Source organism: Doryrhamphus excisus, chromosome 1, assembly GCF_030265055.1.
Source record: "Doryrhamphus excisus isolate RoL2022-K1 chromosome 1, RoL_Dexc_1.0, whole genome shotgun sequence".
In the NCBI taxonomy this organism is placed as follows: Eukaryota; Metazoa; Chordata; class Actinopteri; order Syngnathiformes; family Syngnathidae; genus Doryrhamphus; species Doryrhamphus excisus.
This window is the reverse complement of record NC_080466.1, coordinates 31,266,446-31,288,808: the sequence shown is the minus strand read 5'-3', so window position 1 is coordinate 31,288,808 and position 22,363 is coordinate 31,266,446. Positions and strand designations below refer to the sequence as shown.

At 42.5% G+C, this 22,363-nt stretch overlaps 2 protein-coding genes across 7 annotated transcripts in view; one reads left to right on the top strand and one right to left on the bottom strand.

The window, feature by feature from the left end:
• The first annotated feature begins 26 nt into the window (after window positions 1-26).
• Window positions 27-15,046, top strand: cfap206 (cilia and flagella associated protein 206). Of its 4 annotated transcripts, none has more exons than XM_058065559.1 (13): window positions 27-394; window positions 950-1,033; window positions 1,394-1,484; window positions 2,166-2,354; window positions 2,640-2,807; window positions 2,872-3,080; window positions 3,840-3,959; window positions 4,175-4,373; window positions 4,467-4,607; window positions 4,900-5,075; window positions 5,162-5,299; window positions 5,431-7,291; window positions 8,792-8,821. In XM_058065559.1, exons 1-12 carry the CDS (start codon window positions 281-283, stop codon window positions 5,650-5,652), a joined length of 1,851 nt encoding a protein of 616 aa, XP_057921542.1. In that variant the 5' UTR covers window positions 27-280; the 3' UTR covers window positions 5,653-7,291; window positions 8,792-8,821. The 4 variants fall into 4 exon arrangements, with proteins under 4 accessions (XP_057921542.1, XP_057921543.1, XP_057921544.1 ...); XM_058065560.1 differs by lacking the exon at window positions 8,792-8,821 and having other exon boundaries at window positions 5,431-6,853; window positions 7,165-7,290; XM_058065561.1 differs by lacking the exon at window positions 27-394 and adding an exon at window positions 650-833.
• The window catches only part of tab2 (TGF-beta activated kinase 1 (MAP3K7) binding protein 2), a 24,439-nt gene continuing 15,733 nt past the window's right edge, over window positions 13,658-22,363 (bottom strand). Inside the window, exons 4-8 of one of the 3 annotated variants that reach the window (XR_009128935.1) lie at window positions 19,609-19,769; window positions 19,123-19,216; window positions 18,432-18,512; window positions 16,358-18,113; window positions 13,658-16,247 (exon numbers count right to left, since the gene is read on the bottom strand). Coding sequence is in view for 2 of the 3 variants with exons in the window: in XM_058065557.1 (XP_057921540.1) it covers window positions 17,974-18,113; window positions 18,432-18,512; window positions 19,123-19,216; window positions 19,609-19,769 (476 nt within the window). In the remaining variant the exon portion in view is untranslated. Of the gene's footprint in view, window positions 18,114-18,431; window positions 18,513-19,122; window positions 19,217-19,608; window positions 19,770-22,363 lie in introns of all 3 variants that reach the window. The other 2 variants (XM_058065557.1, XM_058065558.1) reach the window with 2 other exon arrangements.

The window sequence follows — 22,363 nt, the reverse complement described above, 5'->3', positions numbered from 1 at the left end:
AATTCTTATGATTCAGTCACCGTATTGAAACTCCCCAGCTGAGCGAGTGAGTCTGGTTCAGCGCGGGCAAAAAGAGGGAAGAGTTGTACATTTAATGACATGTTATTTGGTTTCATTTTAATTTATTTTGCTAGCGATAGCTGGGTGAGTAATTGAACTAGTACCAGTGAATTCCTATCCAGGAGGCGAAAACCTTTAACGAATTTTTAACGACTCGTTAATGACTCGCACATCTCCAATAGCAACCTCTTGCTAACATTAGTTGCTACGAGTTAAGAAAATGGCTCTGTCTCTGGCTCAAGCTGAAAGCGTAGTTCGAGCTATTATACGAGAATTAGCGCAAACATGCTCCACGGGAAGAGAAGAACCGTCGGTGAACTTTGTGGATTTCATGGTGAGAAAACTAACCTTGTTTAAGTCCATGCTACGTTTCAACTGGAACTGCTGTGTTTTGACATTTTGTATCATTCATACACACAACTAGAAAGTTACAATGTTACCACTTACGTACATTATCGATATATATGACTGTATTAGATGTTAATTCTGTAAGAAACGGCAAAGAAGGCGTTCAATGAACGTTGGCGTCATGGCTGTGTATCTCCGACGACGTAATGACGTCACGGACATGGACGTCTCTGTGACAGAGCAGGGTTGAAACTAAGTCATGAGCGAGTCATGTATGACCTCCTTGCTCAGGACGAAAGGGAGACACCTGATCAGTAAGATGATGTGTGTAGACAGTGATTACGATACCCAAATCCCACCAACTGCTGAGCGGGATATATATCAGTATACAGAAATGACGAAACTATATCCCATTCTCTGCAAAGGTAGCATTGCTCAGTCTCTGCAGTAGTTCCAAATATGTATATGATTTTACATAATGCGTGAATTTATTTTAGATCTACTGAGTTATTTTGTTATTGACGTATTTCCTGTGTTTCAGGGTACTTGTGTGTTGCAGGACACCAGGAATATGTTGGATGGCGATCACACACTGACTAACCATGATAAACAAATGCTTAAAGAGGTGAGTTGTCATTCACATTATGGCCTGGATCCCAATAAGTTGCACACTTCTGTATTTACACTTATCACAACTACACATTTCAGTATCGGTGTGATGCCAGATGAATATAATGACAGAGTATTAGGGGCCACAATAATAATAATAATAATAATAATAATACATTTTATTTGTATAGCGCTTTTCAAAATACTCAAATACACTTTACAGAAGAATGGAGTTGAATAAAAGCAAGTAAACAGAGTAAAATATATATTAACAAAATTGGAAATGTATGACTTTTTTTTGCAGTCACACAAACACAGCTTGACCTTCATTTATGCATTTAGTGTTTTAAACTGTATTTAAAAATATTTCTTCCAGCTGCGCAAAGAGAGACACTCAACTGCATGCATTTGGTCCCTGGACACCATGAAGATGCAAATGTATTTTGATAAGAATTACACTTCTCGAAGTAAGTGATACCTGCATACATGCTCTTATGTATAAGTGATACATGCATACATGCTCTTATGTTGTACTTTAGAGGAAGTTTCAGGAATACCGAGTTGAAGAAGCAAGCGGCCCGTAGCTATACATGTAAAACTATAAAAACATGTTAACGGCTGATGATATATAATAGACGGGCAACATAACTTCCAGTTCCAGTTGCCATTTTCTTTGCTGGCTAATAGGAAGCTAACAAGCAAGGACATTTTCTGATTCAAATATATTTATATACCATATTTTCCGGACTGTAAGTCACAATCTTTTTTCATAGGTTGGCTGTTCCTGTAACTTATAAATGAAAAAATATGTTTGTTTGTCAAATGTTTATTTTTTTTGTAGCTGAATAAGCATTGTGTTAGCATATCTTACACCTATTCAGCCTGTTCTCTATTCTTGTATTGTTAGAATTTGCCTTCCAAAACATAATGTCTGTTTTGGTCAAGTAGTTTGGAAAATAAATTACCTCCAAAAAATGTGACTTATACCCCAGTGCGACTTGTGTATGTTTTTTTTCTACCTAATTATGCATTTTTGGCCTTGTGCGACTTATAGTTCAGAAAATACGGTATATTAAGAACACAGTGGGACTTGCACAGTATATACAGTGTATAGCATACAAGTGTGTACTGTGTACCTTTCTGTGCAGGGGAGTTCCTGAAGGAAATCAACAGGATGCTGGAGTTGAGGCTAAACCAAGTGAGCAGAGAAATCACAGAGTTCAGAGTGAAAACAAAAGAGCAGCTGGATGTTCTTTATCGTAAAATCATCACTTTCATCCTGCTGGGCTCCGGCATGGGCACACCTTCTGATGTCGGCTCTGTTCAAGAGACAACAGGTAACAGAACCACGAATCCAACATACACATTCATTAATGAACACAAGCTGCTAAAAGAATATCCAATTGATAATGATAATAGATTGTCCTTGAAACTAAGTAAAACTAAAACCAGTTAGTAGTAGTTAAGGGAAGATAGGTATTTGTATAAAATCACGTTGGCGTCATGTAAAAAAAGCTATTACTAAGAAGTCCAAGACCCCCAACACTTGATGACTGGTTCAGTATTATGACCTCAATATATGACGTGGAACTATTAGCACACAGACTTATTGTGTGCATCAGTTGCCTTGCAGAGCATCTTTCCACTCACGGAACTGGGAGCCTTCTCCATGCTCTTGAGGAGCGACAAGGAGCAGCAGCTTTCCGAGCTCACCATGACAGTCACAGGCATTCGACTCTTCAACAAAGCCAACAAGAAGGAAGAATCCGAGATGAACTTCTCAGAACTAAGTATGGTCCACACAGTACTGTCTAACATCTTCATACTTTAGCTTCTTTCTTCCTTGCACCGTAGTGCCCGCAGTTCTATGCGAAGCGCTTTCAGTCACCAGTCAAGCCATCGAGAAGGAGCTGAGGGACACCCAGTGTTTGGCGTGGAAATACACGGCGCTGTTAGAAAAGTACAAGGACAGGCTTCCTGGAGAAAGCGACGTGTCCCTGGTTCAGCTCACACACGCCCTCTACAACGTCAGGCAGCATGAAATCTTTCTCCAAATACTTCTGGTAGGTTCATGCTTGTTGTTTCTATTGCTGTTTTAGACGGATCATTCAGCATTTCCTGTTTTTTATGCCTTTTCTGTGGAGTGATGGGAGTTCATGGTACTTCAAGTTGCACTATTTGTACTTCTTGTATAGTATATATTGAATAAATGAAGTCCTGTAGCATTTTTCTGTGGGAGCGGACCTGGAGGAGTCTTTTGGAGAATGAGCTCCACTGTGTGATGGGAACATTTAGAATTTCCTGATGTAACATCAGTCACGTGTTATAACAGCTTCCCCTCGACTGTCTGATGCAGTGGGTGGGTGGGGTTGTCCAGTGTCCTCCTGTCCATCACTGCTACAAACCTACTACTGAGTTTGTCCATACGGTTTATGTCTTTTTTTGCAGCACCAGTTTACCAGTACAAACTCATTCAATGATAATGTACAGTAAGATGATTAATTGAACAGATGGACACCCCACCCCAATATAATATTTCGGGACTTTTACAATCGGTAACTGTTACATTTGTTCACTTCCTGCTTTCCTAATATAGTTAATTTTTTTTTATTTTTTTTTTTATGTTTTTAATTTATTTATTTTAATTTATTTTTGTCTCGTACTGAAGTAGGAGGTGATATGAGCATCCAATGCCATAATGGGTACCATTATAGTGATATATATATAGCGCACATGACTGGTTCAAGACTCTTCATCCTTGTATTTTCTTGTTATTGTATGTCTGTGCAACAAATAATCTTGGTGTTCCCGTTCTACACCAGGCTGATGCAGGCTTATGTGGCAAAAAAACAGAATTACTGCAGAAGGATATCTCCTCACAGATAAACCTTCTGAAAAGCTCTGTGCAGCCTAAGACAGCCGTGTCCACCACAAAGGTCTATGTAAGTACATTTGTGTTAGCTACTTTGTTATTAAAATTGCTTTTAAAGAAATGCTTGAAATGGTAATGGTTTTATTTCATTTTATTTAACCAATTCCCAAACTTCTTGTTGTATCTGCTTTACACAATGAATTACTGATCATCTTTAAAAAAAAAAAATGTAATTAAAAAATTTTTTTTTTCACTGATGATCTTCCATTTCTCACACTCTTCCAGCCATTGTTCAAAGCCCTATCAAAGCTGTGGTCAGAACTTCAGGATGAGGCGGAGCTGCAGAACATCTTTTGCAACATTCAACTCGGACTGCAGTCCTTCCTTACCTCTCAGGACAAGATTTTTTCCAATGATTCTTTGGACAGCTTGTTGGCGGGAATAGAAGTTATAACAGACAAACAAAGAATGAACGAGTCCTCATGTATGGTTGCATTATGGTGACATAAACAAGATTCATGTATGGCATGGTACATTTACCTTTTATTGAGAGAACTTTACTATGTTGTTTATCCAGGTGAGCGCATTGATCCAGCTCAGATGATGCAAAATGAGTGGCTCCTGCTTGAAAGCACCGACAGCATCGCTGGACTGCCGTTGCAGTACAGTGGATTCTGTGGCTACACACTATTACACAACAATGGACTTCTTCTTCCAGGTAAACTTCTCTTGTGTGTATCTTCCTCTCTGGATGTTTACTCCCCATTGGCTACCAGATCTTGACCACAATAATGGCTTGCTGACACCTTCAGCTTCAACTCTTTGGCAAATTCATTCAATAAAAAGAAAGAATTGTGATTGCCGCTTGTCATAACCTTGCCAAGTCGTTAATATGCAAACTTCAAAATAATTTATTGGCGGAATGGAATGAGACGTGACAAATGCATGAGAGATCGTAACCTCCATTGTTTACCTCTATTAATATTCAAGTCTCAAATATTCCTGTGTAGGAAACCCATACATCGGAATTCTCAGACACAGGGACAAGTTATATGCCTTCAATTCCAAAGAAGCTGCTATGAAATTTGCCCGCAGTCCAGATCACTTCATCGCTCTGGTGACGGAGAAAACCAAGCCTTTCCCCGAACTGATTAAACTACTCCAACTCCATCCAAATCCAGCTCATGTAAGATTGTGCTTTGGTGGATGGATGACGTGTCCTGATGCAGACCCGTGGAAATCGATCCTGTAAGTGATGACGCTGTGTTGCAGATGCAGCCGGGAGACGGAGGAATTCCAAAGCAGAAGTGTGAGAGCTTCACTCAGACTGTTGCCCACCCGCTGGAGACAAACATTGTCAAGTCCTATCAATGGAATGAGTGGGAACTGCGCAGGAAAGCCATCAAACTGGTCAGTAATTATTCCGTGATTCATTGTGAGGGTTCGAGTCCCCAGGGGGGAAATGTTGCAAGCTTCTTCCCTTCATGTAAAAACCAACTTGTAACCATTCATGCGATTGATACTATACTCAACCATTCTAGGCTGATATTCGAACGACGGCCACGCACTCGACGCAGACCTATCTAAGCCACATGAGACGGGAAAATATCACTCAGACTTGGCTCCCCAAGGAGGTCGGCTGTCAAACCAAGAGAGATGGCCAGACTTGTGTACCCAGACCTCAGATCTTCCTGGCCGGGCTAAGAGGACAAAGGGACGGATCTGTGGATAAAATCGACCTTACCAGATCTATTTTTGAATAAACCTTACCAGAGGTATGTACTACCAAGCTGGTTAGCGTCTCAACACAATACGTCACCACGGTAACCTACGCGGTGGCCTGCTTCCTGGTCTAAAGCTGGCTATGTTCGGGGATAAGGGATCAGAGCTGATAAAAACACTACTGACCAATCATCAGAGCCTATCAAAGCCCCGCCCACTGTCCAATCAAAAGACAACCCTGTTCATTGACAAGCCTGAAGACTTATCGCACATCTTCAGTATTTGGCCAGGTTGATCCTAGGTTGAAGTCAAACAGGCCTCAGATCTGCTGATGAATAAACCTTACCAAATCTAATGTACTTCTTCCCTGAGATCATATTTCTCCTCTTTTGTAGAGAAGTATTGGCTTTAGCTAATTGCTTATTTTTAGCCTTATGCATTATTTTAGCTGTTTGAAGATGAACTATATCAGCAAGTTGAAGTATTTGTGATTTTAGAATTTAGAAATATTGACGGTGTAGCTCCTCAGTCATCCAGGTCATAGTAGTCCGTGAAGCTTGAGTGGTGGAAACTTGATGATTCAATCCAAAAAGGCAATTTTTGATGTGGAGTTTCCCTATATATGTCCTTTTGTGAAGAATTAGTACAAGCCCTCTTCCCGTGTAGGAAATGTTTGTGGAAAACTCTACAGTGGAGAAAGCTGAGACATTCACACGATTCATCGAAGGAAAACATGACAATCGGTTCTCCATTTTAAGTTATGTGGGGAAACACCGTTCTCCTCTTCACCGATTCTTGTCTGAGGACCACAAGACAAGAGTACGATCACACTTTGGAGGTGTCATTCTTTCCTCTGCCACATCAGTCAAGTCGTGAGAATAAGGTCAAGATTCACCACTCGTCTTTACTGGTTATGATGATGACTCGTGTATCAGGAACCTATTTGGACATCACATCCTTGTATGGTTGCATTACAACAAGGCTGTACAATCTTTTTACTAACATTTTCCCCCGAGTTTCGTAAACTGTCTGTTACGTACAATATTGTGCGTAACTATCGAGTCCGTTGTTTTTTTACATTTTTTCATTGAGTTGCGACTGCAAAATAACCCGCCATGGGGCCAAAGAAAGTCACGAGCGGTGATAACGCTATTGAATTCAAGAAAGAACTCATCGTCGAGTACGAAGTTGGCATCCGCCTCCCCTCCTACCTCTCTGCTTGTCATCAACAACAAGATCAAGGTAAAAGTGATTATTTTATCCATTGAATTCCTCATGTATTTTTGTTCATATTGAGCATATATTGACCTACATTGCATTGCTGTTGCTATGTTTATACCTTGAATCAAGAAAAGTAATTTTGGTAATTCTAAAAGTTCCCCAGTGACATTTAACATGCGGCTGTGTTGTCGTTGTTGAGTAATGTTTTGGAGGCCGTACCAGGAAGAAGTGAAGTGAAAATCAAAGCCCTGAGGCTGAAGATCTACCAGGAGAGTCCTGACAAGGAAGTGGGTGCAAATTAGCACTTCTTTTTTTTTTTTTTTTCCTTTTAGTGCTCTGCAGCTACTTCCTCCTATGAGTAATAAGCTTCAGAATGACGGCTGCATTGCTCACAGCGGCGAGGCACAGCGAGACGCTCGGACGCTCTACTATTTTACCATCGTCCTGCTGCTTCCATAGGTAAGTACTCCATAGGATTTGTGGGTTTTGTACGTCAGTCGGTACTTTTGGGGCATGTTGTTGTAAGTGTTGCTTCCATGAAGAAAATAAGACCTAGAAAAGGTAGAATGTGGTCCAGTTCTGGTTGGATGGGGTGCATGCAGCAGTTTTTAGCTGTCAGCGCTTTTGGAATCTTTTGCGGTTTATGACTTAGTTCAAAAAGCACACTGTAAGAAACAACACACAAGAGTGGGACTGCAGTGTTTTGTTAGCAGGAAGAAGTGTGTGTGTGTGTGTGTGCATGGACAAAGGTATTGGGACAAAGTGCACCTACAGGAAGTAAAAATGGAACAAAAATGTTGTGATGGTGCCTCACAAGATGGTCGAGATGAGCTGAGGTTCAGGACGGCGGTATTTGAAATGATTCCCTGAGGTGAGGTTTTGTTGGTAAACAGCATGACAATATCAACTATGTAACAATGTGAATCATGCAGTTATGAACCACTTATGAAAATAAGCACAGAAGAGAAGTGAAAAATCTGAATCAGATCACCCTAGTACTGATTAGAGAACAATACGACCCTTGGTATCAATCCACCCACCCCAGCTTTATGAATTGAACAAATCTTGTACCACACCCATACAATATACTCCTGATCAAAGTATTAAAGGGGAACTGCACTTTTTTTTGGGGGGGGGGATCATTCATAATCCTGATGAACACATTTCTTTCCCTTTTCTGTGCATTCTTGCATGAGAAAACAAGTTAATATGAGCTAGCTAGAAACGGACGTCATTGGGAAATACCTATGTAGCCCAACAGTGTTCCATTTACTGACTTGTACATTACCCAAGCTACAGCAATATTATTATAGTAATGGTAATGGTTTTATTTCATTTGAACATGCATTAGATTACAATTGAGTGCATCCCATAATCAGTTCCCAGTTCCACATGTCCAAAAGGAGTAGGAAGAAGCAAAGCTTATTAAATCCTACCCCTCCATCTGGTACTTTTACAATCACTAACTGTTACATTTGTTCACTTCCTGCTTTCCTAATACAGTTTAAGTATTTTTTGGGGGGGGCTTGGGATTCCGGTTAGGAGGCCTTCCTGGTGTTCCACAGGTCCGACCGGTAGAAGGCCTGGGGGAAGACCCAGGACACGTTGGAGAGACTAAGGATAATATAATGTTTGTTTCTCCTTTTTTGTGATTTTGGGCCGCACGGCGGTCGAGTGGTTATCGCGCAGACCTCACAGCTAGGAGACCAGGGTTCAATTCCACCCTCGGCCATCTCCGTGTGGAGTTTGCATGTTCTCCCTGTGCATGCGTGGGTTTTCTCCGGGTACTCCGGTTTTCTTTCCCATTCCAAAAACATGCTAGGTTAATTGTCCACTCCAAATTGTCCATAGGTATGAATGTGAGTGTGAATGGTTGTTTGCCTATATGTGCCTATATGTGTGGGGTTGTATTGTTTACTTCCTGTCTTGACTTGTACTTCCAACTGTTCCCAAACACAGACTGACTGCCATGGAGATGCTGATGAAGCAAGCATAAGAAGACAAGGTCCCTAGAGAGAGACAAAAAAAAAAGGAACCCACCCGGATCCAAAGAACTCTGTGATCTGTCATGGAGCAGCGACAGCAACACGCCAAAGTGGAGCGTTTTCTCAAGCTGGGCTACGCCCACAAGGACATTATGAGGGTGCTGGATAGCCTCCACCATGACGCCCAGACCAACGACATCCTAGAAGAACTCATAAAGACCTGCCACATTCGTAGCGACAAGAGCGGCCCAAGCGGTGCAAAACTGGTCCCAAGGGGCGGCAGCCCCGGGCCTATTGCACCGGTAGCGGACAAAGAGCCTGCTTCCTGTTTCAGACCGGTCGTCATAGACGGGAGCAACGTGGCCATGAGGTGAGTCAGCTGTGTTGTTTTGGAATGTCGTCTCCGTCATCACGTTCATGAAATGACTTATTATACTGTAAAGTCCGACCCCTTTATAGAGAACTGGTTCCAAATCCCTTGCCGTGTGTCAAGGTGAGCCGGAACCAGCTCAGGCCCTTCCCCCAGCGCCCTCACACTCGCCAATCGTGGTGATGGCCTTGTGCCAGTCTTTAATACGCTGCCATCACAAATTAGCGTACAGTTAAAATTCTATTCAAAGCAGACGGTCCTGTTTGTGTATTTCTTATAACCTGTATGGTAGAATGGGTAACTTCCTGATAGGACAGCGTGCACCCTTACGGGTTATAAATAGATACAAAATAGTCTTTTTTTTTTTTTTATAATAAGGTTTTTCATAGCCCGTCCCCTTGAAGATACAGTTTGTACGTATAATCCCTAAAGTGTCTGCATTTGCCCTTTCACTTCACATCCAACACCACTTCCTCTTAAGAGCAGCAGGAAGTGAAACAGTCACGCATGCCTACAGATTCTTTTTTTGTTTCGAGCAAAACTTTGAAGTCGCCGACACATTCCATCGACGAGCGTCCCCGTTTGAAACATGAAACACTCCACTCAAGATGTAACAGATGTACGCACGTGACTCCCGACAAGGAAGTTGTTTGTAAAATAACAGAGCCAGTTCGTTGAGGTTGTAAACACACAGAATAAAAGGACATCCTATTTCATCAAATCCCTGCAGGAACCCGAGTCATGCCGGGTTGTGTTCTCTGGCACACCTTTAATCTCACCTGACGCGGAAAGAGCCAATAGAAATATGAGGTAAAAATACAGTAAAGTAGTCTGTCATCTGCAGCATGGGAGAAGGCTAGCACACGTACAGTGGTGCGTTCAAGGACTGTCAACAAACATGCAGAATCTTTGCCATTTCTAACTATATTATTTTTGGACTAAAATAATGACCCATATGACCCCATTTACATAAAATTTGATGTAGTTATTTACAATTGTATTTTTTTTTCATTATTATAAGTTTGGCCTTGCCCATGGACCGGGCCGGTGGTTTGAGACCCCTCATATATAGGATCTTTGACAACATTGTTGAACTAGGGCAGTAAAAACAGCACAGTGCCCCTGTCCTATAGAGGATCTTTGTCAGTCCATAAAAACAGCAGTGGTTCCCGGACTCTTCCCTGTGGCGTACCCCTTAAAAACATTCATAATGAATTGGTTAGTACATTTTATAGTCATTGTGTATGTATTGGGCTGCATGGTGGTCGAGTGGTTAGCGTACAGGCCTCACAGCTAGGAGACCCATGTTCAATTCCACCCTCGGCCATCTCTGTGTGGAGTTTTCACACAGTGCATGCGTGGGTTTGAACTCGTATTGACATGTGTTAGTATATTTGAAACCCAAATTGTCCATAGGTATGAATGTGGGTGGGAATGGTTGTTGTTCTACACATTGCCAGAGCTGCACCTTTGAAAGGAATCTATTTAATCCTTATTCATGAGCAGGTTTTCATTGGCACCTTGCATCCTTGAATGACGGACAGGTTGAAATCTCCACCATGGATACCAGCATGCCTGGCTTCCCAGCAGCAGTTTGGGACTTTATGCTCGACCCCGTTTGCTCACAAACAGCTTTTTTAGCCGTCTTTATAAATTTTATTATGTCTGGTGCTTTTTGGCTGAGGGCGCAGGTTTGATTCCCTGGCAGGTAGAGCCAAAACCATTCATGCCAATTGTATAAAATACAACAAATGAAAGTAATTGAAGTATTATTTGTTTTTAAGGATTGTATAGCATGTTTCCAAATGGAATGATAGGAAAAGTCTTACTCCAATTGCAGTATTGAACACCCGTGATAAAGTCTGCTTAAGTATGCAAATACTTCCTCTTCAAGTGTGTGAGGGAATTTCATGAAGCGTTACGCAACATGAAGTAACAAGTGGAAGCGGTTAATAGCGGCATGATAATCTCCACCCCCCTAAAAGTACACAAACCAACAGGTCATCAAATCAAACGCCTCCCTCACTCGCGGTGCAACAAAAAGAGCGTAAACGGTAACGCGCGGAACTTGAAATGACCAAATGACCACCAGACCAGTATCAAAATAATTGCTGACACACAACATGCAAAATAGGTTTTTCTTTTCAGTTGTAACCCGCAAGGCATGCTGGATAACGCTGTTCGGCCGTCCCAGCATGCCATGCAGGTTATATATTAGTACAATAGAGTAGTGAAGTGAGGTGGAAGAGAACTGAAAACTCTGATAGATTAGATTGTTATCCACACCATGGATATTTAAATGAGCCCCCCCACACCCACACCCACTTTTTTAGGGCACAGTGTGTGTGACATTTGAAGGAACTATGTTATCTACTTCTGTACTGATGTTTTACAGAAGTGTCATTCTTCAGCTGGTCATAGTTCCTAAAAAAAAGAGGAAGCGCTTGACTGACACGGGTGTGTGTGTGTGTGTGTGTGTGTGTAGCCACGGCGACAAGAAGGTGTTTTCCTGCCAGGGCATCCAGATGGCCGTGAACTGGTTCTGGGATAAAGGTCTGCGAAACATCACCGTGTTCATTCCCCTGTGGAGGAAGGAGCAGCCGAGGCCTGAAGCGCCCATTACAGGTCAGGTCACATGACCCAATACTATTGGTGATGTAAACATGTTAACATGTTGCTATGTCTTCCTGTTATGCTCTCACATGACTTGCAGTTCTCTGCTAGAACGCTAGAGGGCAGTGTTTGTCCTAACACGCTAGTCGACTAGCTATTTAGCTTCCTGCGTCATAGTACGATCACAATTCTGCAGTTAACATTCAACTTGACGAGAGTTTTGGAGATGATTCCTGCCACCATATACAAATGTAACTTCCCAATTCGCCCGACAGACCAACACATTCTACACGAGCTGGAGAGGAGGAATATCCTGGTGTACACGCCCTCACGCTGCGTGAACGGCAAGAGGGTGGTGTGCTACGACGACCGCTTTATCGTGAGGTTGGCTTTCGACTCGGACGGCATCATCGTGTCCAACGACAACTACCGTGACCTTCAGACAGAGAACCCACAGTGGAAGAAATTCATCGAGGAGAGGCTGCTGATGTACACCTTCGTCAGTGACAAGTAAGATGCACTCTTGGTTTGGACGCGGACATGGTCCACGGACGCAGACATGTTCGTTCCGCGTACGCTGACGCGTTCCGCGTTCCGTCCCTTTCAATCCGGGGTTGTCCAAAGTGTGGCCCCCGTGGCACATTCTAAAAATATCATTTAACAAGAAACAGCAAAAAGTTGTAAAAGTTGACCAAAAAATCTCCCAAAATGAGACGGGGCTCTCGTGAGTGTGACATTCATCTTTGTGTTCTTCCAGGTTCATGCCTCCAGATGATCCTCTGGGTCGAAACGGTCCCACCATTGATGATTTCCTGCTGAAGAAGCCAAAGAATGTGGACAACAAACTTCAACACTGTCCTTACGGTTGGTTCACATCCAGTTGACACCCGCAAGACTTGGCAATCATGCCCACCTCTTCTCTCCTTTTAGGGTACAAGTGTACTTATGGAGTGAAATGCAAGTTCTACCACCCAGAAAGGACCAACCAATCACAGCTGTCCGTGGCCGATGAGCTCCGGGCGCAAATCGACAGAGCAAAGACATCGAGCCTCACAGCAAGCAAGCAGGAGACGCATGGCGTTCACCAGCCGGAGCACGTGTCCAACCCCCCTGAGCAGACTCCACACGGCGAACACTTCATCTATCACAGCAGTCGCCTGGGGCAGCCTGGCCTCCGCCCCTCCACAAGCCTGGATACGGATGAAGCCTTCGGCTCCATGGACAGCAGCATGTCCAAACTCCACATCCAGACGGAGCCCTACAGCTACAGCAGCGGGGTAGCCAGCTACTACAGCCTCAGCCACAATGGATACTCCCCCCCGGGGTCGCACTGCAGGGGCGCCTACTACCATTCCAATCCGTTCATGTACGGATCCGCGTGCGCCCACTGCACATGTGCTCACCAGCAGGCCGAGGCGCCCGCGGCTGCCCACCACCCGCCGTGGTCCTCCTGTCCAGTCATGCCCCCCCATCACGTAGAGCCCCCTTCTCACTTTGCAGACAAACCCCACTTAAGGCACAGCCACAGCCTGCCTAGAGACCCGCACGTGCCCGGTGACCCCGGTGACACAAGAGAGCGACGCAGGGACATGAGGGGCCAGCTGAGCACACTCTACCCCAAGGACACCGTGGACAGCGTCATGAATGCCTACCCGCACGTGTCAGACATGTCGGAACTGATGTCACTCATCAACAACTACAGGAGCAACCACATTAGCTTCTAAATGACTTTACAAGAAAATAGTGAAGAAAAACACAGTGGAACCGCTAAGACACCAAACTTCATTGGCTTCAGTCACCATCCTTCATTACTATTACTACTATTAGCCAAATAGGTAGTTGCTCGTGCTCGGGAAAACACTGCCCTCTAGCGTGTACCTAGATAATTGCAGATCACCAGCATTAATCGTGAAGCTGTCAACGGCATATGCCACTACAAAGCTAAATCCCGATTCTTCGGCTTTTTCAAAGCAATCTAACTAACACTGTTAATTATTTATTTTACAATTAAGCTAACTGCTAAAAAGAAAAACACACTGTGAACCGAAAATGTCTGCCTTAGCGGTTTCACTGTTTTCAGGCAACTGTGAATTGTTTTTGGGGACGAGTTCATATAAAAAAGACATTTTAAAAAGACGTTTTAAAAAATGCTGACCAATCATTTGTACATTTGGATGACTGAAAGAGCGCAAGAGTGACAAACACTGAGAATGGCGTGCTCCAGACATGTTACTTCCTGTAGCTTTTCAAATTAAAAGCCTCAAAGTGAGGATTACATGGCAGCTTTCATGAATTACGTGGTCACTTCATTGGTTGTTCACCACAAACCGCACTAACAAATGCGCGTAACAAAACCCACGACCAAAGGATGCGAGGAATTTTGTTAGTATACACGAGACGATAATATTGACATCAATACCGGAAGCGTGTCTTCTTCTGGTCGTATTCTGTATTACAGTCAGTTTGATGGCACTTGACTGTCATACCATAAATGTACTTAAAAACTGAAAAAATAACATGATTTCACAATAATTGAAAGTGACATGTACCGAGTGTCTTATTTTAAGGCCAATTTGTGACATGTTTTTAAATACTAATGTGTTCACAAACGATACATACTGTTACATTGTTTATGGTAATTTCTCATTTGAAAATAAAGTTTAAATAAAGTTTTGAATGCACTTTTAGCTAATTTCCGTATCCCAGGCAATATTTTCCTGTTTTCTCCGAATTGAACTATAGTAAAGAGTTGAATTTGAACATTTTAATGTACAATTGTCTAATGGCTTTCAAGCCCCAAAAAATCAGGTTTAGGAAATGAGCTAGCTTACCTGACACAGGCGCCATTTTGGGTTGAAATTGTCATCGACTGCCACCTGGTGGACAAAACATCACACACGCAAATCCACTATTTCCCCAAAATCTGAAAAGATTTTATTTTTTTATTATTATTTTTACAAATAACTTATCTGTTACAAAGAGTTTCCCAGATAAAACCAAAGACTTGTTTTTTTTTTTTTTAGATATTGAAATGTTTTTTCCACCATGTAATAAAACACATAAATTGCCTCTTCACACCAAGGTGCAGATAAAAGCTGAAAACTGTTTTTCTTTGGGCTGAAAAAAGGGGGAAGGTTTGGCATTAAGTGCTTTAGAGATATGATTTGCTCTTCTACTTCTCTCTGTCTCTGGATTTGACTATTATGGTAATAAAACCTGCAAATACTGTAGGTTCAAATATACCAACGGAATCGTTTGAAAGGCACAAATGCAATGTTATTCTTTGAAAGTTTGTATGTGGGGGTGGGGGGGGGGGTGGTTGGAGGGAGGGATGGGGAAGAAGACAGAAATTGAAGAAGTAGAAGCCCCCCACCAATAAAAGCTTGGGGACGACGAGGCCAAATAACAAATAGGATTACATTGTGCTCATTTATATTTGTCTACAAATAAAACCTTTTGTGAATATTAAGGGCACTTTAGGCAGAAGTATTACTGTGAACCTTTGGTACCACTTTAGAAAAAAAAAAACCAAAACATTTTCAGGCACACAGTAACAAGGAAGGAGTACTCGGGTTGTACTGGACATGGAGGCTGTGTCTCAACTGGCACACTTGCGTACTTAAAGTACACTTAGTCTGTTAAGTGCATGAGTGCATGCTGAAAAGTAGGGGCGGGCTACTTCTGTGCTATTTTGTTTAAATTGTTTACAAACTCGGGGAATACGTTTGTGGACACAAACCAAACCTTACTCACGGTGCAACCAAAACATGTGGAACACAATGTACTTGTACCAGAGCAACTATGAGTGTATTGGATTAAAGACACAAATGCATACAAAACAATACTATGTTCTGCTCGTTTATAACCCGCAAGGCATGCTGGGTAACCTGTTGGACAAGCATGCACACAGGCTTCCCAGCATGTGCAGTGGGTGTATTGAAGTTGCATTGTGTGGATCCACGTGCGTTATTTTTGGTAGCACCGTAGCTAAGGTTTGAAAACGCCACTTTGGCACATAACTTACAGGCAGGCCCATTACAGTCAATTATAATACTAGCCCTGCGTTGACTTGGCATCCGAAAGGGGAGGGGCTAACCTGAGTGGAAAGTGCACGCCGACGGGACAGGAGTGGCTTGTCAAAAAACGCAGGCACTCAGAAAGCAGAGAGTGTACTTACTTAAGTGTACTTACTTAAGTGTACTGACGCAAGTCTTCCAATGAAGACACAGCCTGGGAGCGTCTTTACAGCAAGGTGTCCCCAAATAGGAAAACAACATTCCAGTTGTCAGATTTAAAAAAAAAAAGAAAAGAGAGAGATTGTAAGATTTGTGGAGATTTTCTTGGGAAAAAAATTCCATTTTGGTATCCTGGGAAGAAAAGCGGGATTTGCTGCCTGTGCAGATGGTCCACACAACGTTGAGCAGGGACACCGGCAATGCACAACAACCTGAAAAGAGAGCAGGGAGGCGGGGGAGAAGGTGGGGGAGGTTGTTTGTTGCTTTTAAAAAGGGGGGGGGGGGAACTAAACAATAATAAAGACTATAAAGCTATACTTACAGGAAAATACATGTGATGGATTGCGACAAGAAGGCACCTTCTACACGTATGTACAGGGAAAAGCTCAAAGGGACTTTCTGTACACCAAGCATGCATGTATAAGGAATATCGAGAAAAGAAACCAGGGAAACGGGGGTCATTGGGGGAACATTCGAGAGGCGGCTTCCCCTTTAACATCCGACAAAGTCCGTGAGTAGTCTGTTAGTTTTCCCTTCGGATAGAGAGCGGTTCCCAAGTCCATGCCACAAGCCCACCAACAGGAAGAGAAACTAAGGCTGTGTCTCAATTCGCCCACCTCCGTACTTATACACTTAAGTGTGCCAGCAACTTGCACTTAAAAACAGTTAAGTGTGCAGCCTCAATGGTGGCCATCTTGGCTAGGTAGCTTTTTAACTATTCTGAGGAGCGCACAATGGCAGCTGGTTGGGACTTTCACATTGACACTTATTTTGCACTGAACAGGAAGTCAATGTGTAGCTTTTTAACTATTCTGGGGTCATTCCTGGGAGCGCACAATGGCAGCTGGTTGGGACTTTTACATTGACACTTATTTTGCACTGAACAGGAAGTCAATGTGTGTAACTTTTTAACTATTCTGGGGTCATTCCGGGGAGTGCACAATGGCAGCTGGTTGGGACTTTTACATTGACACTTATTTTGCACTGAACAGGAAGTCAATGTGTGTAGATTTTAACACTTGACCGTAGTTATGTCCAGTGTACCCAACTCGGACATTTTGTTGCTATATCTGGCGACATTCCAACCAGCTTTGATGACATAATTTCTCAAAAGCGACTAGCTAACTTTTTCTGGCGTCGTTGGAAAGTTTTCTAATATGATGAAAGCACGTTTTGTTCTGCATCCTGTGCTGACATTTATTCTAAACTTAAAGGATTTGAGACAAAGCTGGGAAGGGAAGAAAGATGCCAAAAATATACTATTTTCACATGAAATGGGATATAAAAAAAAAATTAGCTCTGCATCCATGCATTGCAAGTTATGGTAATGTCTCATCGTGACCATATTTCTGGACTACTAGGCCATAATTAAGCACCGCTCAGGCATCATCTCATGAATACGTTATTGAAAAACCACGACAAAAGAATGAGGATGCGATGTTCCGACTGTAAAGGATTCGGTGCAGCGCTACACTCGATATTTGCACACTCAGGAACAAAGTACACAAGTGTTTGATTTGAGACACAGCCAAAAGGCACGCTGGTACCTGTGTCGTGTACGTATGTGTCCCTGCGGGGGTGGGCACACTCCTAATACTGTAAGTGGGAGCAGCGAGGTATCCCCACAAAGAGGGAGGGACAGTGAAGGGGGGGGGGGCACACAATTCGAGTCTCTAACGTGAGGTATCATTCGACTGTGCCTGCCTTGAGGAAGAAACAATCTGTAAACAGTATCCAGTCAAACCTTCAGGAGGACAGCGTTCGTAGGGGCGTGGCGGTTGGGGGGGGGGGGGTGAAAGAGAGGAAAGAGGCTGCACGAACGAAACGATTACGCCCCCATCTGAGTTTTCATAGCACTTGGGAAAGGATCGGGAAGAGCAATTCCTGTTTCCCGGATTGTAGCGTAATAGAGAGGAGGAAAAGGCGGGCTGGTGCGGCTCAGAAATTCCGTGGGAACTCGCACTGTTCACAGCGGTTGAGGGCTGGGTGGTTGAGGAAGGTACAGGCAGTGCAGCTCCACTGCGTCCCCTCGTCTTCCTCCTGGTCCGCCATGGCTTTCACACTCTGACTGTCTGGGTCTGGGGGCAAACAGGAGGACGGGGTCACAGGTCAAATGGGTGATTTATAGAAATAATACAGTAGCGTGACAAAGCGTGAATCTTCCTGATTTCTGTTTTTTGGTTTTTTTTTTGCACGTTGGTCACACGTTTCAGATCATCTAGCAAATTTAAATATTAGTCAATGCAGTTTTTATTATTAAGGGAGAAAAAAAATCCAAACCTACATGGCTCTGAGTATTATGATCCCTTGGGTATTTGCTGCGGTATTGTTCATTACTTACTGTATATGCAGACGAAGCAATGCTGCTAAAATTTGCCAAATGATACTGTAAGTACCTTTGGGTTTGGGTGGGACAGGACCAAGAAATCCCATGTTGTCGTAGAAATTATGGATGGCATTGGGATTGAAGTGTGGTCCTATAAAATAAAGAGAAATCAATGAAGCCATTTTTATTTTATTGCATTGCCATGCATTGGATTTCTATTATCCACATACTTAAAATAACACATGGCTATACAGTAATACAAGGATCATTTTTGATGTAAAGTGCGTAATAAATTTAATTTATTATTATTATTATTATTATTATTAATCTAAAATGTAATTTTCCGTGTAAACTCCGTAACAACCCGTCCTGCCTTATCACTACTTTCCTTGGACGGCGATCCTCTGGGAAAGAGGAGTGGCATAATTACTGATAACATTCATTGTGTGCATCCGGTTTTTAATGCTAATGTCTAACTGCTCCTACAAGCGAATGTCTCCTCCAATAAAGTTGGCTTTATTGCCGTCAGCAGCCGGGGGGGCAATAAATCCCTTGTTACCAAGCAGCTACAGGATGCAATTCAGGAAGAAGCGTGAGTTCACACTACAATAGCGGCACCTTGTCGATGCGCGGCCAGGATGTGATCATGGCTGCGTTGGCGCCCCGTCTGACCTCAAACCTCAAACAGTCCATTTTCTAACAGACCTCCAGGAAATGCCAAGTTAAGATGATACATTTATGCATATCAGAAAGACTCTTACCTCTTTTTTGAAAGAGATCAATCCCTTTAGTGAGATAGTCGATGTCGATTTGTAGTGATCGGTTTTTGCACCGCAACTGCTTCATCTCTTCAATCTGACGGAAAGAGAAACAGGTGGTTGGCCATGATGCAACAGTGACGTGCAAGGGGTTATCCTGCTCCTTCGTGGGAGACGATCCTGAGCTCTGTCAGCTAAAATGTTAACACCTGCCTACTTATCTCTCCTGTGTTCACTTAGAGTCAGCGATGAAGAATAACGGCTGACTCCAGACAAAACTACAAACTATGTAGACCCAGGAAAACTGACAGCCAGCGCATGCGTGCATTTTTTTATTGAGTGCGACTACTTAATAATCCAGAGAAAGTCGTCCCCTTATAAACTGTACTAGCTTGCACACATTTGCAACTTACCTAGAACTAGACTAGCAAACCCGGGAGTGAACAGTTGAAGCCATTTTTCAACTGCAAAAGTAGAAAACAAGCTTACCGAGGGAATTTGGGTTGCAGAATTGGACCTCTCCAGCCGTCTCCTGGTCAGGTCATTCTCCATCTCGTTGACCTCTTCTTTTAGCTTCTCCAGCTGCTTCTTCTTTAGTTCCAGCTCATGCCACAGCCTCTCCATGCGGGCCTTTTGATGGCCCAACAACGCTGAAAAACCATAAACATAGGTGGTTTCCACCGGGCCACAAAACAGGTACGTACATACTGTGGCCTATCCCATTGCTAGAATTTGCAGAACAAGAAAACACCCTGGTACGCAGTCCAAAAAAACACCTAATAAAACACAACAACTGAAAGAACATATTGTGTAAAGATCTAACAAGAATTGCGAACATGAACAAGTAATGAGGTGGCAGGATAAGACAACTGTAGAAGGAACGAATGATATAAGGACAAATTGCTGGGGCTCAACTCGAATCTTATAAGAGGTGCTGAATGCCAAAGAATGTCTTATAAGTCGACAAGGCCAAGCATTTCGTTAGCGATCATGATCGACTGAAGCTAATAGTGCCTTAGTAATGAGTCTAATCCAAGCATCTTGTTGGAGAACTTAATTGACTACAGTTGATAGCGCCTTAGTTTAGAGTCTAATCGAAGAAGGGTCAAGGATGGTGGTGCTTAGTTCACATCACATCAAATCAACCCCTTGGACATAATAGGTGTTAGAATTGGACAATGGTCCCCAAGCTGGTTCTGGAATGGACTAAAATTAATCGTCTAGAATGGGTTTCCCAAAGCCCCGACCTCAACCCTAAAGAACATCTTTGGACTGTGCTTGAAAAGGCAACCAATGTAAATAAAGTCTACCAATTCTGCCATGAAGATTGGTCAAATATTCCATTCAATCGTGTTTCTCACTTGCAAATGTTTGGTTTTCTGGAACCGATAAATTGGATTTATATGATTTCTGACAGAAAATATTGATTTGGTTAGATTACCATTTGGTTAGAATTAGGGGTGTACCGATACAACTTCAACACCGATTCAATACATACTGTATTTTCCGGACTATAAGTCGCACTTTTTTTCATAAGTTAGCTGTTCCTGCGACTTATACTCCAGAGCGACTTATAAATGAAAAATCTGTTTATGTTACATAAACACTGGACACCTTTTCTGTTTATGTTTATTTTTTGTGTAGCTGAATAAGCATTGTATTAGCATAGCTTACACCTATTCAGCCTGTTCTCTATTCTTTTATTGGTAGAACTTGCCTTCCAAGAAGACGTAATGTCTGTTTTGGTCATGAAATAAATTACCCGCAAAAAATGCGACTTATACCCCAGTGCGACTTATGTATGTTTTTTTATACCTAATTATGCATTTTTGGCCTTGTGTGACTTATACTCCAAAGTGACTTATAGTCCAAAAAATACGGTATATTGTAGCCTTGAATATCGGACCATACTGATATCAATCTGATATCAGCATGAATAACACATACTTGTATTATTGAGTAGTGTGGAATGGCTTGTAAGGTTTGATCCACTGACATTACTCAAACAGACAACAATCAGCAGTTAGTATGAGCCATTTAGCTCTTTATGCATGTGGGGATTATGGTTTTATCTACAATAGTGGCAGCTAGGCATAATATAGCGAGGTTGGAGATACTCAATCTTAAGTGTTTAACCCCGACTTTACTCACCCACTGACAGAAGCTGGCCCTTCTCCGTTATAGCAAATGCCCTCTTGTCATCCTGTGGGAGTTTCCTGTGTGATATCGCTTTTAATGCGCTAATGGGTTTGGTCATATTTTGCACTCAAATGCAACATATTTTTCGGACAAATAAAAACACACAGCCGACAACACTCCTACTCCCTGCTACTCTGTTAGCACACGTCGTTGTTATGATCATGTGGGCTCTATCCGGCCACTGTTGCATACTAGATCTGATGGAATCATCTACTTGTATCGGACTGCCAATATCGAAAATTTTAGATGCAAGGTGATATAATCCTATACTGTCATACTGTTTTTCTGATGGCGGCCCAATATCTGATATCAATATCGGATCGGGTTCTACTGTATTTTGCAGACACGAGTGAAATGCATCCAGAAGAAAATGCATAATGTTCATAACACCACATAAATATCAGACAATAATGGATAGTATAAGAGATCCAATATTGACCTACAAATAAAAACAATACTAATATAGCTGCATTTACATGGGAAACAGGCAATATCAATAAAACACAGCACCAAGGAGCCATGGATGGGTCATTATGGAGTTCAACCATTCTTGCATTGAGTGACATGACCAAAGTGAATACCAATGGAAGAAGCAAATACCACTGATTGATAGACATGAAAAAGGAGCGAGAGCGTAAGCAACAGAGCTTGGAATGTCTTGAAGCGGTCATGTGACAAGGCAAACAGTGAGTCACATTGGACTGTGAGTCACAGCAAGACTGTAGTTTTTTGACTATAGTTTTTTTTTTTTTTTTTAAGGAAAGTACTACTAACTTTGATGATGTGACGACATTTGAAACCCAATCAGATCAGAACATGACCTTCAACATACTGCCAAAACTACAGTTCAGGCATGGTGGCCATGAAAATGGATGTCCACTTTCCCCATTTTGAATGTGTCAAGAAAAAGCAGAGAAGATCTAGATCGATGAGGGTCAGCGGGGTAGGCGGCGTGCCCACTGTTGGGAAGACCTATAGTCTATAAGCTAACACATTTGACTCAATATAGGCTCTGCTGGTCTCCGGCAGTTGAGGGCTAACACAT

Excerpts from the sequence above, each read along its gene's own strand:
- cfap206 (XM_058065559.1), top strand. The coding sequence starts at position 281 with ATGGCTCTGTCTCTGGCTCAAGCTGAAAGCGTAGTTCGAGCTATTATA. Across the intron at positions 2,355-2,639 it reads CTCTGTTCAAGAGACAACAG|TTGCCTTGCAGAGCATCTTT; the intron begins GTAACAGAACCA and ends TGTGTGCATCAG. Across the intron at positions 4,608-4,899 it reads CAATGGACTTCTTCTTCCAG|GAAACCCATACATCGGAATT; the intron begins GTAAACTTCTCT and ends ATTCCTGTGTAG.